This window comes from Myotis nattereri, assembly GCF_964212035.1.
Source record: "Myotis nattereri genome assembly, chromosome: 9".
In the NCBI taxonomy this organism is placed as follows: domain Eukaryota; kingdom Metazoa; phylum Chordata; class Mammalia; order Chiroptera; family Vespertilionidae; genus Myotis; species Myotis nattereri.
This window is the reverse complement of record NC_138084.1, coordinates 74,383,797-74,403,807: the sequence shown is the minus strand read 5'-3', so window position 1 is coordinate 74,403,807 and position 20,011 is coordinate 74,383,797. Positions and strand designations below refer to the sequence as shown.

The window sequence follows — 20,011 nt, the reverse complement described above, 5'->3', positions numbered from 1 at the left end:
ACGTGTGTATATACATACTTGTGCACATATGTATACATATATGTATACACACATATGCCCTGCTCTTCTATCTGTTGGCATTATTTTTCATAGAGATCCTGTCTTTATTATCAAAATGACTGCAAAATTCTATTGCATTTTGTTTGGCCACATACCCTTCCTTGAGTCAATCTCTGTGGTCAGGAAAATGGAATGCTTTAAGTTGCACACTAATTTCTGGAGTTCAGTTGAGTCAATTCCACCTGAACTTTATGGATTTAGAATTAGGAAAGGCTGTTTCCACTCCAGAGACTTATTAGGAAAGAGATTGCGCTATAGCAGCAGAGTTGAGTAGTTATGCCAGAGACCTTATGGCACACAAAGCCTGACATATTTACTGTCTGCAACTTTACTGAAAAATTTGCTAACCCCTCATCTCGTTGTTGCTTGAATTTCCTTTCATGAGAAAAATTCTTTCTGAGAACCATTTTCTAAAAGATCTAATTATATATATAAATATAACTACTTCCGTGTGTCACCCATTTTACTTGTCTAAAATAACATCCCACTTAGAAAACTATTTCAGTAAAACACAGAAATTCTGGATTCACACCTAAATTACACCAAATTAGACTGTTTTTTTTTAATTCTAAAAGATATTCTTTGCATAAAAGTTAAGTTTTAAAATATCCTATAACCTTTTCCTCCAGCAGCTTCATAGATAAGATTTTCTCTGACTATTCTTAGCTTTTTAATGACAAGATGAACTTTAAAATGTTAAAGCCATCCTTCAAAAGTACATGCTTCAGTCCTAGCTATTTTGGCTCAGTGGATAGAGCACCGGCCTTCGGACTGAAGGGTCCTGGGCTCAATTCCAGCACATGCCTGGGTTGCGGGCTCGATCCCCATTAAAGGGAGTGCAGGAAGCAGCCGATCAGTGATTCTCATCATTTATGTTTCTATCTCTCTCTCCCTCTCCCTTCCTCTCTGACATCAATAAAAATATATTTTAAAAAAGTACATGATTCAGTTGATTGTATTTACTCATTAAAAAAAAAAAGCTTTTCTTAAAATAGTCAATTGACTAAAGTTATGACTGTTCCGCCTCAGTAGTTCCACCAAAAATCATGCAGTTTAGATGTTGTAATTTACTCATGGTGCTTTTAGCTATATTTGAATTATAAATAATATTTACTTTGATATTTTGTCTTAAAATTATGTAACACTAACATGTTACTACTGCTATGAATCTTCTCTATACTTCATCCTTTTAGAATATGTAAAATACCTACATTTATTTTAATATTTGGGGTATTTTACATTATTTTTTATTAAAATTTTGTAAAGGTCTTTAGGAAGTGGATTATGTTTTTAAAATATTGTAATATATTTTGCTGTGTTATATTTTTCCCACTTATAAATTTATCGCAGGTTATACTATAGCTTGCCTAATTTTTCATTTTTTCTTTACAGTTTTTTGTCATCTTTCATATGTCATTCACTTTTTGAGACTCAGCTGAATGGTGTTTTTACTCTGTTTATTTGTTATTGCTGAACTTACAGTCCTTTACTTGATAGTCTCCAGACCACTGTGCAGTAGAAATATGATGGGAAATGCAAAAGGTAGCCCCATATGTCATCTTCAGTGTTCTAATAGCTACATTGAAATAAGTTCAAAGGAAGAGTTAATTTTAATACATTTTATTTAACCTGATATATCCTGAATATTAGCATTTCGGCATGTAATGAATATAAAATATTAGTTTGATATTTTACTCCCTTTTTTCTTAAGTCTTTGAAATCCAGCGTCTATTTGACACTTACTACACATCCTAGACCATTGGGGCTTACTTGAACTCTTATTTGAATTTTAAGTATTCTCTAGTTTTTAATTTTTTTAATAAATATTGTTGAAAGTATTACATATGTCCCTTTTTCCCCCCATTGCCCTCTCCCATCTCCCTCCCCGCCAAACCTTCACCACCCTACCGTCTGTGTCTGTGGGTTATGCATATGCATGTGAGTTCATCAGTTGATCTCTTCCCTCCCCCCTTGAGCCTCCCCTGCCTTCCCTCTGAGGTTTGAGGTTTGACAGTCTATGTTTTTATGTTTCTGGGTCTATTTTCATTCATCAATTTATGTTGATCATTACTCTCCTAAATAAACTTCTTAGAAAGTTTAGTACTTTTTTGGATTGCAGATAAATAGAATCTTGCATAAATCATTTAAGTTTGGGTGTTCTTGTTCTATAAAATAACAGTGCAGACAGTGCAAATTAGTCACATCAGCCTAATATAATGGATAAAAATGCACAAAATCTTTTAGATAAACTAAATTATTATTTGCTAATCTTGCTTAGCTCAAGATTAATAAATATTTAAACACCACATATTCACTTCCAGAGATGTTGTTTTAATATCAGGGATTATGGACAAATTTTATGTCATTTTTATTACTTAGTTGATTTAGTTTGGAGATGTGTTAAGTATTATTTATTGCATGCTCTGATTCAAATAGATAATTCAATTTTGACCTAAAGGGTAATCTAATTAATTTTGATAATATACTTTTATTTTCTTTTAAATTCAGTTTTAAGTTTACTGCCATTTACTTTAATGTGTACATTTATGTATATTTATGTGTGTCTCAAAAATTATTTTAGCAGCATTAATTTTTTAAATATAGCAATAATAGAAATAAAAATGCCTAAATTCGAGCTCATAGCCTAAAACTCTGCCTTTACAAATGATCTTATACCAATAAAGTTTATTTAATGATGATTTATTTAATGGTAGTGGCCATAATAGATCATTATACAGTATTATTAAATTATTTATCATGCTAAAAAGATACAGTGCTGGCCCTAACTGGTTTGACTCAGTAGATAGAGTGTCGGCCTGTGGACTGAAAGGTCCCAGTTTCGATTCCCGTCAAGGGCATGTACCTTGGTTGCGGGCACATCCCCAGTAGGGGGTGTGCAAGAGGCAGCTGATCAATGTTTCTCTCTCATCGATGTTTCTAACTCTATGTCCTTCTCTCTTCCTCTCTTTAAAAAAAAATCAATAAAATATATTTAAAAAACACACGTTTGAATTGTTAAGAAAATAAATAAGAAGATACAGTGCTCTCACAGAAAATATGAATGTGACAACTATTAGAACAAAGAGAAGGGATCCTTAAACTAGGATTGTAAGCAGTCTGTAGGGAAAATTAGGGTAATGGATAGCAAGTGAGAGAACAGGACTTCCCAATTTTATCTCTTGTCAGTTCTTTGACAGTTTTAGAAAACTGAAAGAAGGTAATTATTTCCCCTCGTAACCACTGTTTGTTAATAACTGATTCTGGGGGCAGGATGTGCACAGGTCTCATTGGATTCTTTGAGTTTTGTTTTTTATTTGAGAGGCCCAGGCATTCCATGTATCAGAGCTTCTGTTAATGTGTAGATATAACAATAAATACATATCCATATCTATATCTATCTATCTATACATCTATATCTATCTATATATCTATATGTGTGTATATATATATATATATATATATATATATATATATATATATATATCTTGAGTACAAGATCTTTAGTGTGGTTTTCCAATATGTACAGGGTAGGGCAAAAGTAGGCTTATAGTTGTAATATAAATAATATAATAATACTAAAATCAACTGTTTGCATACTCACAACTGTAATCCTACTTTTGCCCACCCAGTATACTGATAATTTTCAAATTAAATGTCCATTTACATTTTATTTCAAAGCCATTATTCTGCTCTCTTTATACTAGTGGAGTGGGAGTGTAACTATTTTGCTCTCTTTTCGTTGGCTTATAGGATGCCATTATTTTCACTTTTCCTACTGTATTGACTACTGCTTCTCAATATAGTTCTTCTTTCTAAATTCCCACCCCCTATCTCAGTTCCCACTCCCTTACCACTTAAACATTGGTGAACTTCAGAATTCCCTTTCTGTGTATTTACAGATTTCATAAATGTGGCCATTCATAAAATAAGAGTACTAGTATTTCAAAACAGGTTAGAAGAACAAAAGGTTTTAATAATGCTTTACATATTTTAATATATCAATGATTTATGTTACTTTTCAATAAATATGTTATTCTTTTAGAATTCAAACCTGATTCATCAGAAAGTGTCTCCTCCTAATGACCGACAAGGATCTCCAATATTATCATTCATCGTTCTCGAACAGTTCAATGCCATTCGCTTAGTACAAAGTGTTCACCAGTCTCTTGCTGCTCTCAGCAAAGTCATCAGAGGAACAACCTTACTGAGTTCAGAAGTACAGAAATTGGCAAGTGCGTTATTAAACCAAAAGGTAAGCCAGTACTAAGTATGTGTTTTTACTTCATTATTTTATAAATCACCTTTCTATTATGTGCATATTTGTCAGATGTCTCATAGTTAATAGAAACAGCATACCCAAGTTAAACTAGCTTAAGCCATGTTGGAATTAATTGGCTCATGTAACTGAAGAATCCAAGGTAACTGTCATTAAGTCATCTTAATGAAGGAACTTAAAATTGTCATTAGGATCTCAGCTTGTATTATACTGGTATATCTACCTATCCAGTCATTGTGTGTGTGTGTGTGTGTGTGTGTGTGTGCACAAGTGCGATTTCACTTTGGGGCAGGCCCTCTATACAGGATGGATTCTAGCAGCCTGAGTCTTATGTCTTCTGAGCTCCATGTGAACAAAAAGAACATCTGCTTCCTCATAACTCAAACAAAAATGTTGGTATTAGCTTTGATCCAAACTGCATGCCTTATGTTTTATGTCTATTCCCATACTGATTCGGGGGGCAGAGTGTGCACAGGTCCCATTGGCTAGGGCTTCAGCCAAATGCCTCTCCCAGGAGCTGAGGATGGATTCAGCTTCATCTGTAACACATACACTGCAAGAAAGGGAAGGATGGTTACCCAGTAGAAAATCGAGCTACTTTTAGAAAATCAGGCTACTTTTAGCAGAAAAAAAAAAAGAAATCATCATGTCTCTTGCTAAATAATTGGGCCATTTTAAATGTAAAATCCACTTGTTTCAGATTTGTTGGATAGAAACAGAATCTTTATAGTAGATCAACTTTAGCTATTTGGAGAATATAAACTTCACCGAATTTGGCATCTAGAGAAGATTTCACTAGGGCTCTGTAGGAATCTAGAAAGAAAACAGTTGTGTGTTTTCTCCTGCTGTTTACTTCAATATAGAGAAACCTCTGATAGTCCACCTGAGAGACCTTCTCTGTTTAAATACAAAAGATAGCCTTTGTAGAACTTCCTATACTTTCTCATCAATATGAAAAAGTTTTCTTTCTTAGTTTGGACTGCTATAACCATGGATTGGGTGGCTTAAACAACAGAAGTTTATTGCTCATAGTTCTGGAGGCTGGGAAATCCAAGATCAAGCTGCCAGCACATCTAGTGCCTGGTGGGGCCCGCTTCCTGGTTTGCTGATGGCCGTCTTCTTGCTGTGCCCTCCGTGAGCAGAAGGGAAAGAGGAACAAGCTCTCTGCTGCCTCTTCTTGTGAACACACTAATCCCCTCAGGAGAGTTCCACCCTATGACCTAATTACCTTTGAAAAACCTCATTTCCAAATAGCATATCTGGGATTGGGACTTCAACATATGAATTTTGAGGTATAGAAACTGTCAGTCCCTCACAATACCCAATTATTTTCCATATATACAAAAAGACCTGCTCTAACAACCTTGTGTTCCTTTTCCTTTACCTTAAAATAAAATCAGCTTTGCATTATTAGTTTTTCCTTTGTCTATAGATTACTATTGCTATTAATCAACTGTGATTATCAAACTATTGTTGTACTGTATTATAGTACAAATTATGACTAATCTGTTTTTAATTTGAAAGTAGGCATAATATCAGTCATGAAAGCTCTTTGATATACTGAAGAAACCAGTGGGAAAGCATTCTGAGACTTTGAGGAACTTTACCTATTTAATCACCACAATAAAACTACTAGATGGTATTACTATTATCCCAATTTTATTGTGAGAAACCTGAAGCAGAAGGGTGTTAAACAACATGGCCAGACTCACACAAAGAATGGTTGCAGAGTCAGGATTTGAACCAAGGCAGGTCTGTTACCATAATAAATGTAAATTACTTAAATTTATACCAAAGGAAAATACTCACGAGAGTCTGTTTCTTTAAAATGAACTAATGCTTTTAAGGGTAAATTGTTTGGTATGGAATAATTTAGGAGAATAACTATAAGAATATGATATACAGTGAAGTATAGTAAAATTCAAGTTAAATTAGATTTTGAGGTCTTTAATGCCAAAGAAAAGAGTGAATTAAATGCTGTAGGCAATAAGGATGTTTTTATGTAGAAATAATGTAGCAAAATGACTATGAATGTGGCCTCGAAAATAGGTCTGCTGTTTGAATCCTGTTCTATCCCTTAGTGGCTGTGTGACTTTGTGCAGGTCCCTTAAACCTCTCTAACTTTACTTTTTTCATTTGTAAATTAGAGTAGTAAAGGTACCCACCTCATGGGACAGTTGTGAGACTTAAATTAAATTATGAGTAAGGTGCTGGCAGATGGCCAGCACCCTACAACTGTTAGCTGTTTTTGTTACTGTTACATTGGGGAATTTTATTGTGTAAAGAATAGCTCTTAGGGTATTCATCTGGTGGTATTGTGCAAAATGATTTTATAGATGTAGGAACATCATATAGGTTACTCTGTTCATCTCAACAGGTGGTTAGGGCATGGAATAGAGTAGTTCGAGAGGATTCTGTAAGATATTAATGAAGAATATAAAAAGTAATTGGCAAACCCTTTTTTTGTTTGTTTCACTTCTACTGTCAATCATTCTGGGTGACCTTTAACACAGCATTTGAAAAAATGAATAATTTAAATTATTTTCTATGATTGTAATACAATGTGTCTTACATTAAATCATATTGAAAGATACCAAAAAACTAAATGGGCTTTGTTATAAGAAATACTTTTCTTGATTAAGCCAAAGTATATTTTAGAGAGAGGTCATTGATGTTTAATTCCTTATAACATTTCTTCCTCTTCCCTTGACCCTTTAAGATCTGTTAAGTATTTACATATTTTGCATAGCGATAGGATCAATTGACTTATTTCTTAATTAAAATGTGTTTATGTAAGATGTAGACAATATCATTATAAATTTATTAAATTATGTATTGTACATTACACTTTGAAGTAAGAAATGCAGCCTCTGAAATATTATTTTTTAAACATTTTTATAATTTGCATGAAAATGAATTTGTTAAATTTCTTTCAAAAGATGAAAAATGTGTTTTGCAAAGCACATTTCAATTATATCGTAGATAGTGTCTTTGGAAATATTTCAGGGTGTTTGGGGAAACTCAAATGAGATGAGGCTGACTTTAACTAAGACAATATCAGTAAATTAGTTTCTGACATTTCACTTTCTAATGAGTTTTACCAAAAACTGAATCCAGTGCTGTCGCATTTATTTTACGATAAAAATTTAATGTTTTGTTAAATTTGAATGTGACAAGTTCAATATTTTCTGATATGAATTAATGTAATTTAGGAAGTAGTTCAGTACTTGATATTTTCTTTACTGTGTCTGACATATGTGGAGAAAAGAGAACCCCTGTACACTGCTGATGGGAATGCAGACTGGTGCAGCCATTAATGAAAACATTATGGAGTTTCCTCAAAAAATTAAATATGGAACTGCCATTTAACCCAGTGATCCCACTTCTAGGGCTATATACTAAGAAACCTGAAACACCAATCAGAACGAATGTATGCACTCCTATGTTCATAGAACCACAATTTGCAATAGCTAAGATTTGGGAACAGCCCAGGTGCCCATCAGTAGATGAGTGGATAAAAAAGTGTGGCACATTTATACCATGGAAGACTATGCAGCAGTAAAAAGAAGAATCTCTTACCCTATGAGACAGCATGGAGAGACCTGGAGAGTATCATGCTCAGTGAAATAAGTCAGTCATAGAAAGACAAGTATCCCATGATCTCACTCATGTGTGGAATCTAAGGAACAAAATAAACTGATGAACTGAGTGAATCCAGAGACACAGCAGCAAGGAACAGAGTGCAGAATCTCGGAAGGAAGGTGGGAGAGGGTGAGTGGGTGGAAGGTGATCAGCCAAAGATCTTGTATGCATATATGCATAACCCATGGACACAGACAAGAGGGTGGTGAAGGCCTGGGGCAGGTGGTGGGGGCGGATGGAGAGGGGAATTGGGACAAAAGGGGACATAATACTTTCAACAATAACGAATTATTTTTAAAAAGAAAAAGAGGTTGGCTTACCTGCCAGCATAACCACTACCTGAGGCTCTGTCCTGATGATGTATGTCTGTGGGGCCTTATCAGGGACTGGCCAGCTTCAGTCTACAGTGGCCAGTCCCCGGAGGTCTGGAAGCTCCAAACCGGATCCAGAGGGTGGCCTTGCTGGACTGGCTGAGTTCTGTCCTGGAGGGCCAGACTAGTCTGATTTCCAGTGGCTTTCCCTTCCGCACCTTGGCCAGGGACTAGGTGGGGGTCTCAGGTTTGGGCATGTCTTGGCTCAGTGTCCTTCCTTGTTGCATTTGAAGCATCGGCCTGAAGGAGGTTTAGCCCCTGACTTACCCTCGGTAGGAGGACCGGCACTTCGTTTGGGGTTCATGAGAGCAGTGGCTAGGAGCTGAAAGGCCTCCTTCTGGGCCTCACCTTTAGCCTGATCTCGCTTTCGTTTTTGATTTGGGTCTCCTCATCTCTATTATTAAAGACTAAAGGCTAGGTTAACCAGGCCTTTTGAGGGGGGGTTGCAAACCAGTTTTTCATAGTTGACCATCTTACTAGTATGAGCAGCCTTTTTGAGTCCGGCAATGACACAGGTGATTATATGGCTACAGAGCTGGTGCCCTGGAGAATTATCCTGATAGTCCCATCTCAGGTCAATTTGGGGTACCGCTTCAGCATCAGCTGGGTTGGCCACCTTGTCCTGTCTGTGGAGGCCATGGGCATAGTCCCGAGCTCCTACCCCAATGTGTTCTTTCTCTTCTGGGGTGAGAGAGGAGGACAGGATGTCATAGATGTCTTGCCAGGTCAGGTCATAGGACTGGGTCAGGTACTCAAATTCCTTGGGAAAGGTGGTCAGGTTGATGGATAAAGACCCAAGATTCCTCTCCGTCTGTGCAAGGTTGGACATGGAAAATGGGATGTATTCCCAGACAGTACCCTCAATTCCTGCTTCTTCCCTCAGGGGTAGAATGGGAGTGGGAATAGAAGTGGCTGTTGAGGAAGCCAGTCTTTGGGTGCCCGAGATTGAGTGTTAGGTGGGGAAAAGTCTGTATTGGAGCTCTTGTTCTCAGAATTTGGGCTCTCAGGAGCCTGGGGAGAGGTGGTTGCTAGTTAGGAGGGTCTGGGTTTTCGGAATCTACATCAGGTAAGGGAGGGGATGTGTAAGGGGGTGAAGGTCTGTGGTCTGCTGGGTCAAAAGTAGATTCAGATTAGAAATGTTAGGGGTATGATGTTTTGTGTTAAGGAAAAGAATCTGATGGGTAGAGCAGGACTGACAGAGAGAGGGTGGGGACTGAAGGGTGAAAAAGGCTTGGATGTAAGGAATCTCTGACCATTTTCCATTGCGATGACAGCAGTTCTCTAAATTGTGCCATGTGGCCCTAGCCGATTTGGCTTAGCCGAAAGAGCATCTGCCTTGGGACTGAAGGGTCCCAGCTTAAATTGCAGTCAAGGTTGCAGGCTTGATCCCCAGCCCTGGCTGGGGTGTATGTGAAAGCAACCAATTAATGTGTCTCTCTCACATCAATGTTTCTTTCTCTGTCTCTGTCCCTTGTACTCTCTCTGAAAACCAAAGGGAAAATATCCTCAGGTGAGGATTTTAAACAATAGTAAATAAATTGCGCAATGTGTTAAAATTGAAAGTGCCGTTTTCAGGCCATTGAGACGTATTATCTAGTTTATGTTGTGGCCAAACAGTGTCACAAAGAAAATGAGGTGCTTGGGCCTGATCTCCCCCATGAGTGTGCAGTGGGAGTGTAGTGTGGTCCACGAGAGAGGGAGGATGAGTGACAGGCCACAAATCCAAAGGGGACTGTTTAGGGTAGGCATCCCCACTGCTAAACAGATCACCATGAGAAATGAGGGGTGACCCTCCAGACTGGGCATCCCCAGTCCAGAAGGACCCAAAGTCGAATGGCTGAGGGCTCTTCTGGCCTAGCGCTAGGACTTTCGAGACGAGAGGACTTTTGAGAAGTCAGTGAGAGTGAGTGGGCAGAAGACCAGAAGACTGGAGACTGTGGAAAATTGGCCTGTGTGGGATGGAGGGCCAGCAATGACAAAGGAGAGGCTCCCAATCTGGCACCGTCCTTGGCTGGTTTGGGAGGGCCCACAAGGGAGGGAGACTAATTGAGGCCTGCGATCGTGTCACCATGGGTAGGATTTGGAGGTAAGTCCAGGATGAGCTGCCATTGCCTAGCAGGGTGACCAAAGCCGGGGCAATGGCTCCCCTTTCCCGTGGAACCCTCTTGGGTTTCGGCACCAAATGTTAGGGTCGCTGAAGGAGGAACACATAAAGCCCAAAGGGTAAAGAATTACAAATTTGTTAGGTCATCTGGATACCAGATGGGCTGGGCCCCAAAATGATGCCAGCATGCAGGGACAGGGAGTCAGAAGTTTTAAAGGACTCCAGCCAGTCTTTGCTGGGTGAAGAATTCTCTGGGAAGATCTGGATCCTGGGAAGGTCGGGAGGGGAAGGATAATGGTCTTAGCAAGTGGAATGTGGTCTTAGCAAGTGGAATGTGGCTCAGAGAAATGGAATCAGTTGTGAAGTGGTCTAAAGGCCAGTTCCTAGGGGAGCGGGTATTGATTCAATTATTTGATCAGACCTAACAATAAGTAAATGCTTAGAACAGTGCCTGCCCCTGTAAGCGCTGCAGAAGTGCTTGCTATTGCTATCCTTCTCGTGCAGGTCCGCATTGGTCCATGCCTACTAGTATATTACAGCAGCTTCCAGACTTCCCTGACTGCAGTTTCACTCCCCTAAGCCTGCTCTCCCTAGTTCACTAGGGTAATCGTTTTAAAACCCAAGTCTGATTGTGTCACTTTGCTGGGTGAAGCTTAATTTAGGTTAGCATTGCTTTCCAGTTTAAACTCCTTAAAACAACATTCAAACACTTCTTGGTCTCCTCCTTAAATCATTGTTCCAGGTCCCTTGTGTTTTCGTTACTTGTGTGCCTTCCTTTTCCTGCTGTCTTTCTTTACTTGACTATAAGTTCTTTATCTTTTGAGACTCACCTCAAGCATGATCTCTCCTGAAAAGCTTTTCCTGACTCTTGCCCTTATACGCAGTTTGGTGGGTACACCAAAGGTGGGTACACCTTTGTGTTTTGTAGAACAGTGCTTGTCATGATCAGAAAACTTACAGTATCATCTGTAGCTGTCTCTTTTGTTCTCTATTTCCCCCTTTAGCACAACCTTTTATGGACAGGAATCCTATATAATAAAAGCCTAATATGCTAAGTGTCCAGTCATCCGGTCAGCCATTCAACTAATCAAAGCATAGTATGCTAATGATATGCAAAGGCTGCTCAACCACTTGCTATGACGTGCACTGACCACCAGGGGAAGCCGCTCCAATTGGTAGGTTAGCTTGCTGCTGGGGTCCAGCCGATCAGGACTGAGTGAGTGGGGCCGGACATGCCCTGGAGCCCTCCTGTGGTCTCTTCCTGGCTGGCCAACCTCCCGCATCCCTCCCAGGCCGCGATCATGCACCAGTGGGGTCCCTTGGCCTGGCCTGCACCTTCTCACAATCTGGGCTGAGGGATCACCCTCCCTCCTAAACCCCCCCACCCCAGTGCAAGAATTTCATGCACCAGGCCTTTAGTTGTTTTATAACTTTGTATCCCTAGCATCTAACAAAATATTTCCAAATAGCAGCTATTTAATAGATGCCTGCTGAATAAACAATTAATGGAAACTTGAAATAGTGAATGAACAAATGAATAACCTGCTCATATCCTGTTCAGCTTCTATGATATCTTTCATGAAAAACATGGGATACCAAAAATATGTTACATTTCGGGTTAGACCTGTGTTCAAGTTTCCCATGTATTTGTTAAAAAACTTCAAGTTTAGTTAAACAAACCTATTCTAACCCTTAGTTTGCCCATGATTATACTTTTAATTCTCATTTTGAGTAGATTTGTAACAAATAATATTTATTATCACTTATGTTTAATTTCAAATGGTGTGGTATAGGTGGAGCAATATAAAAATGGAAATATGTTGAAGGCAGTATTGATGCTGGCAAACCGGCTTTAGAGCCAAGTTGCCTGGGTGCACATCTGGACTTGCCGTTTACCTGCCTGTGAGTTGGGGCCGGCTGTTTCTTTGTGTTTTGTTTTCTCTCTGTCAAATGGAAGTAACAATACCACCTGCTTCTGAGGATTATTGTAAGGACTATATGAGATGGTGCCCATCAAGCATTCAGCACAGTTGCTAACAGAGAGTAAGCACTCAATAAATGTTAGCTTATAAAAGTTCCCTCCAGTTCTTTCTACCTTTAGTCAAAATCCAATACTACTTTCAGAGCTTTTCAGCTACCTCTTTTAAGAATTCTTTGATTAAATTATTTTATCCTAAGAACTGCAGACATGATCTATAACTCATTAGTAAAGCACCACAAGGGATTTTAGTGGTATATCTCCTTTATTGGTTCTTTCTACCTTTCTTCTGTTGCTATTTAAAGACTACAATTTTTCTTTTATTCCCATAGTCTTCTATCATATCACTATCATGTCATATTACTTATATCACTTATCATATTGTATGTCTCTACATAGAATTCAACACTATGTAATATTCTTCCTATATTGAATAATATATTTTTCTTTATCCCCCAGTAAATTATAAGCTCTATAACATTAAGGGTCTCATAATGCCTTTACATTGTAGGCACTCAGTAAGTAATGCTGAATGGCTGAATAAGGACTTACCAGTGGTAGAATTAATGTATTACACCTGAGACTGATACCATTAATTCTCTTAGTTATCTACTCCTACATAATAAATTGCCCTGAAACTTAGTGGCACAAAACAACAAAAAATTATGGCACAGCTTCTGTGGGTGAGGCTTAGCTGGGAGTTGTCTCGTGGTCTCCGTCAAGTCTACAATCAGGGTCAATCAGTGCTGCAGATCTCACAGCTTCTAAGAGCATCTGTGAGATGGCTGTTGGCAGGCCTCAGGCCCTCTCTGATTGTGGACTGAACACATCAGTTCTTTGCTCTATGGACATCTTTATGAGGCACTCACAATTCGGTAACTTTTCACTTAGAGTGAGGAAGGGGGAGAGTAAGAGTGAGCTAGGCAGGAATCACAGTACTTTGTAACCTAATCTCAGAAGTGGCATCTTATCACTTTAAAAAAAATTTATTTTTATTAACATACAGTTGACATACAATATTATATTAGTTTCAGGTGTACAACGTAGTGATTTAACACTTATATACCTTATGATGTGATCATTACTATATGTCTAGTACCCATCTGTCATTGTAAAAAGTTATTACAATATTATTGACTACTAGAGGCCCGGTGCACAAAAATTTGTGCACTCGGGGGTAGGGGGTCCCTCAGCCCGGCCTGTGCCCTCTCGCAGTCTGGGACCCCTTGGGGGTGACCACTTGCTGGCTTAGGCCTGCTCCCCAGGGGATCAGGCCTAAGATGGCAGTCAGACATCCCTCTGGCAGTCCGGAAGCCCTCGGGGGATGTCCACTTGCCTGCGGGGAGCAGACCTAAGCTGCAGTCGGACATCCTTAGCGCTGCTGAAGAGGCAGGAGAGGCTCCCACCACCACTGCTGTACTGGCAGCCATCAGCCTGGCTTGTGCCTGAGCAGAGCTCCCCCCTGTGAGAGCGCACTGACCACCAGAGGGCAGCTCCTGCATTGAGCGTCTGCCCCCTGGTGGTCAGTGTGTGTCATAGTGACCAGTCATTCCCAGTCTTTCTGCAGTTAGGGTTAGTTTGCATATTACCCTTTTACTATATAGGATAGAGGCCTGGTGCACAGGTGGGGGCAGGCTGGTTTGCCCTGAAGGGTGTCCCCGATCAGGGTAGGGGTCCCGCTTGGGTGCCTGGCCAGCATGGATGGCGGGCTGATGGCTGTTTGCAGCTGGTCACATCCCCTTAAGAGTAGGGGTCCCCACTGGGGTGCCTGGCCAGTCTGGGTGAGGGGCTGAGGGCTGTTTTCAGGCTGGCAGGTGATTGAAGCTCTCAGCCTCCTTTTATTTATTTATTTTTTATTCTGGAATTTATTTACTTTCTATAGCTGTCACTGGAGCTGAGAGCCGGCTCCAGCTCTGAGGCCCGGCTCCAGCTCTGAGGCCGTGGCCGGCTGAAAGCACGTATCTGGGTTTGTTTAGCTTCTATAATTGAAACATTGTTGCTTCTGGAGCTCAGAGCTGGGCCGTGGCAGGCGGGGAACCTTGGCTTCCTCCATCACTGGAGCAAGCAAACCTCATGTTCGCTTCAGCTGCGTGGCTGCCGGCCACCATCTTTGTTAGCAGTTAATTTGCGTATCCTGCTGATTAGCCAATGGGAAGCGTAGCAGAGGTATGGTTAATTACCATGTTTGTCTATTATTAGATAGGATGTTCCCTGGCCTGTATATTATATCTTTGTGACATTTATTTTATAACTGGAAGTTTGTACCTTTTTTACACATCCTCCCTCTGGCAACCATCAGTTTATTCTCAGAAAATATGAGTCTGTTGCCCTGGCTGGTGTTGCTAAATGGTTAGAACATTGACCCATGAACCTAAGGGTCACAGGTTCGATTCCAAGGTGAGGGTCAGAACCTGGGTTGTAGGTTCTGTTTCTGGCCTTAGTCAGGGCACAGAAGGCAGTCAATCAGTGTGTGTCTCTCAGACATGCTGATTGGTTGCCTTCAGTATTCTCCCTTACCAGGCCAGGGATGACACCTGCAACCCAGGTACCTGCGCTAGACTGGAAATCAAATACATGACCCTTCAGTGCACAGGCCCAATGTTCTATCCACTGATCCACACTGGCCAGGGCCTATTAATCTTTCCTAAATTTATGTACAGTTTACTTTGATTTCAATCTACACTAACAAAAGACAAAGATGCAAATTGACTGTACCTTCGCTACACCCTAAGCCATGGCCACCAGCCAATCAAAGCGACTATATGCAAATTAACCCAATCAAGATGGCGGCCGGCAGCCACAGAGCTGGAGCAAGCAGGAGGCTTGTTTGCCCGGGTGATGGAGGAAGCCAAGCTTCCTGCCAGCCCTGAGCTGGCTGAGGTGTCTGCTCATGGCAACAAAGTTTCAATTATAGAAGACAAATAAATCCCAGATACCTGCTTCCAACCAGCCTCCACTGGGAGCTTGGGTGGCTGGGGGCCGTGGCCAGCCTGCAAACAGCCATCAGCCCCTCACCCAGCCTGGCCACACCCTCATGGGGTGAGGGTCCCCACTGGGGGGCTTAGCCAGCCTGAAAATGGCCCTCAGCCCCTCAGCCAGACTGGCCAGGCACCCCAGCAGGACCCCCCACCCTGAAGGGGCTGGGGCCTGCCTGCAAATGACCGTCAGCCCCTCACCTATGCTGACCATGTACCCCAGGGGGGGACCCCCACCCTGAAGGGGCTGTGGCCAGCCTGCAAACAGCCCCTCACCCAGGCTGGCCAGGCACTCCTATATAATAAAAGGGTAATATGCAAATTGACCCTAACAGCAGAACGACTGGGAATGACTGGTCACTATGACACACACTGACCACCAGGGGGCAGATGCTCAATGCAGGAACTGCCCCCTGGTGGTCAGTTTGCTCCCATAGGGGAGCTCTGCTCAGCCACAAGCCAGACTGATGGCTGCCAGTACAGCGGTGGTGGTGGGAGCCTCTCCTGCCTCTTCAGCAGAGCTAAGGATGTCCAACTGCAGCTTAGGCCTGCTCCCCGCCTGCAAGTGGACATTCCCCGAGGGCTCCTGGGTTGCCAGAGGGATGTCTGACTGCCAGCTTAGGCCTAAGCCAGCAGGTTGTCATCCCCCGAGGAGTCCCAGACTGCGAGAGGGCACAGGCCGGGCTGAGGGACCCCCCACTGAGTGCACAGATTTTTTGTGCACCGGGCCTCTAGTTTTAATATTAAAAAGTGTTTTGGGTTTAAAAAACTGTGTGTCTCAAATCAATGTTTTGTGTTTTCTTCCCGCTCTCTCCCCATCCTCACTCCCTTCTACTCTCTCTAAAAATCAATGGAAAAATATCCTCAGATATTTTAACAAATACACACACACACACACACACACACACACACTAGAGGCACGGTGTATAAAAATTTGTGCACTTGGGGAGGTCCCTCAACCCGGCCTATGCCCTCTCGCAGTCTGGGACCACTCGGAGGATGTCCACCTGCTGGCTTAGGCCCGCTCCCTGGGGGGATCGGGCCCAAGCTGGCAGTCAGACATCCCTCTGGCAGCCCGGCAGCCCTCAGGGGATGTCCACGTACCAGCAGGGAGCAGACCTAAGCTGCAGTCAGACATCCTTAGTGCTGCTGAAGAGGTGGGAGAGGCTCCTGCCACCACTGCTGTTCTGGCAGCCATCAGCCTGGCTTGTGGCTGAGCAGAGCTCCCCTTGTGGGAGTGCACTGACCACCAGGGGACAGCTCCTGCATTGAACATCTGTCCCCTGGTGGTCAGTGTGTGTCATAGTGACCAGTCATTCCCAGTCTTTCTGCTGTTAGGGTCAATTTGCATATTACCTTTTTATTATATAGGATAGAGGCCTGGTGCACGGGTGGGGGCCAGCTGGTTTGCCCTGAAGGGTGTCCTGGATCAGGGTGGGGGTCCCGATTGGGTGCCTGGCCAGCCTGGATGGCGGGCTGATGGCTGTTTGCAGCTGGTCACACCCCCTTCAGGGTGGGGGTCCCCACTGGAGTGCCTGGCCAGCCTGGGTAAGGGACTGATGGGTGTTTGCAGGCTGGTCACACCCCCTTCAGTGTGGGGGTCCCCACTGGGGTGCCTGGCCAGCCTGGGTGAGGGTTGAGGGACATTTTCAGGCTGGCCAAGCCCCTCGGCGACAGAAGCTCCCAGCCTCTCCTTTTTTTCTTTTCTTTTTTTTTCATTCTGGGATTTATTTACCTTCTATAATTGAAACTTTGTAGCCTTGAGTGGAGCTCAAAGCCGGCCAGGGCTGGCGGGAAGCTTGGCTTTCTCCATCGCCAGGGGCAACCCAAACCTCCTGCTCACTCCAGCTCCATGGCCACGGCTGGCTGAAAGGAGGTATCTGGGGTTTTCCTATCTTCAATATTTGAAACTTTGTTGCCTTGAGTGGAGCTCAGAGCCAGCCGCAGCAGGCGGGAAGCTTGGCTTCCTGCATCACTGGAGCAACCAAGCCTCCTGCCTGCTCCAGCTCCATGGCCACGGCTGGCTGAAAGGAGGTATCTGGGGTTTACCTATCTTCTATAATTAAAACTTTGTTGCCTTGAGTGGAGCTCAGAGCCAGCCGCAGCAGGCGGGAAGCTTGGCTTCCTGCATCACTGGAGCAACCCAAGCCTCCTGCCTGCTCCAGCTCCGTGGCTGCCAGCTGCCATCTTGGTTGGGTTAATTTGCATATAGTCGCTCTGATTGGCTGGTGGGCGTGGCTTAAGGCATAGTGAAGGTATGGTCAATTTGCATCTTTGTCTTTTATTAGTGTAGATATGAGTTTGTTTGTATTTTTTTTTAGGTTCCCCATATAAGTTAATACCATATACATGGTATTTGCTGTTCCATGTCTGACTTTTATCACTTAGCATAGTGCTCTCTAGGATTATCCATGTTGTCGAAAATGATAAGATTTCATTCTTTTTTATGGCTGACTTTCAGCTTCCTTATCCATTCATCTGTCTGAAGACACCTAGGTTGCTTCCATATCTTGGCTATTGAAAATATATAATATTGTGTATATAAGCTTAATTTGGACCCTTTTTAAATTGCAGTGTCCTCTCACGTGGCAGAGCAAGTGGGAAGGCCCAGAAGACCCTTTACAGTACCTCCGAGGGCTTGTCTCTCGTGCCCTTGCAATACAGGTAAGACTAAATCACTTAGTAACTTCACTGCATGACTGTGCAATTGTTGTATTATACACACACATTGAGATAACTTTTTTGCTAGCAACTAGTGAGAATATTATGATTTTGTACATAAACAACCATTTAATTTTTATTTTCTCATCTGTTATTTTATATACCATTTTAAGTATATTTTTTCTGCTTTTTGTGTCTTTTCATAATTTTGGAGAATTTAGAGAAAAGTCTACAATACAGATGGATTATACAGAGAATAACTGAAACTGACTCAGCTGTGACTGATTTCCTTTAGGGAATGTTATTCCTCTCTCTCCAACCCCTCCCACTCCCCAATAGAGAGCTGCTTTTTCTTTTTTTTCCCCTCAAATTGATCAATTATTTTTCAGAGTGATCCCATTAGGTAACTGCAGGAAAATTCAATAGAACGGGGATGATATAGAGGGAAGAAGAGTGATTTTATTTTAATAATAATAAATGGTGCACGTTGGTTGGTGCATGCAGTGTATCCCCCTTGCCTGAGGCTTTGCATTGATGTCTGAGTACTTCATCCTCTGCTGTGGCACCTGTTTCACAAACAGCCTTTTTTAAATCACATCAACTTCTAATATCATATGAGTAACTTGATTAGTGTCCTTCCAGGTGCAGCAGTCTTCACCCATGCTTTTGTTAGGTGTGCGCACTCCTGTCAGCATCTTTAACCTTGTCATCACTCATTGTGCTGCATCACTGAGCCCTAGAAGGTACATATCCCTCCTTTACCACAAGCACATTTCCCTCTTACTTTCTCGCTGCCTTAGACTTTCCAGACCCTTCCTGCTCAGTGTTCTCCCAGTCTGTCTCTTTCTTTCCTGATCCTGCCCAGGCCAGCGTGGAACCACAGCCCATACTTAACCCAGTCTCTCCCCAGGACCCTCACTGACTTCCTCCATGCTTTATCTTTCCTGAGAACCATTCAACTGGATCGGTCTCTGTCAGTGCACCAGCTGCCGAGCTCTACTAGTGAAACTTCAGATATGAAGGCTTCAGCATTGGGTGTACCCTGAGCATTGCTGCTGTTTTCCACAACGAAGGTTTCAAACCTTCATTACTTTTCTGAAGACCCCCATGCTGCTTCCCCTTTTCCTAAGCAGAACACCTTCCCTTTACAGAGAAAATGCAAGCTATGCACTATGACCACCTGAAAATTCCTGCACTTCTTCCCACCTAAGTTGAACCCACCCTCCTCACTTCTCTTCTAATACAAAGCAAGTTGACCTTCTGCCGCTGAAGGCTCATCCTCAGAGCTTGATTCCATCTGTTCTCATCTGTCTAGACACCTCCACCAGGCGGTGTTTTGTTGTTTTCTTCTCTTCATACTCTATCCTGCCAGCCTACAAATGGGATCCTCTGTTGGGGCCGGGACTCATCTGAATGTTTGTTAGGCCTCTAGTAAAACCAGTCTCTAAGTTGTTGTATTATTGGAGGAAAAGTTACTGGACATGAAAATGAGATTAAAATTAGCTGTGTATATGCCTGCTGTGTATATGCCTGGACATCATCTTTCAATAAATGCTGAAAAATTGAAGGGAAAGAAGGGAAGGAGAATGGAGAAGGCAGAGAGGAAGGGCAAATAGCCAATGGGTGTTCTTAGAAGAATGTAGAAATTCTCTGAAGGTCTTGTATGTTATAATTGCACAGCTATGATAATTTATAACTTCATATATATATATGTCAGTATTGTTTGCTTTTTTTAGATTATTTTTATAAAGAGCAAAAACTATATTTGCTGCAACTAGTATCCTATATTACACCATGTGTTTTAAGTTCATTTAATATTTATACTATGTGTACATAGTGATATATTGTTGATACTGAAATTAATATTGAAAAGAATTTTACCTACATTTTTATGTTTTTCTGACATGATTATTCATATTGAATGTATTGAATACTGGTCATCAA

The 20,011-nt window shown here is 41.8% G+C and overlaps 1 protein-coding gene across 2 annotated transcripts in view; it reads left to right on the top strand.

Annotated features, from left to right (window-relative positions):
- Positions 1-20,011, top strand: part of DYNC2H1 (dynein cytoplasmic 2 heavy chain 1) — a 310,341-nt gene that overhangs the window by 248,933 nt on the left and 41,397 nt on the right. For both annotated transcript variants that reach the window (XM_081098792.1, XM_081098791.1), the window contains 2 exons: positions 4,103-4,312; positions 17,981-18,070. In XM_081098792.1, the coding sequence (XP_080954918.1) occupies positions 4,103-4,312; positions 17,981-18,070 (300 nt within the window). The remainder of the gene's footprint in view (positions 1-4,102; positions 4,313-17,980; positions 18,071-20,011) is intronic.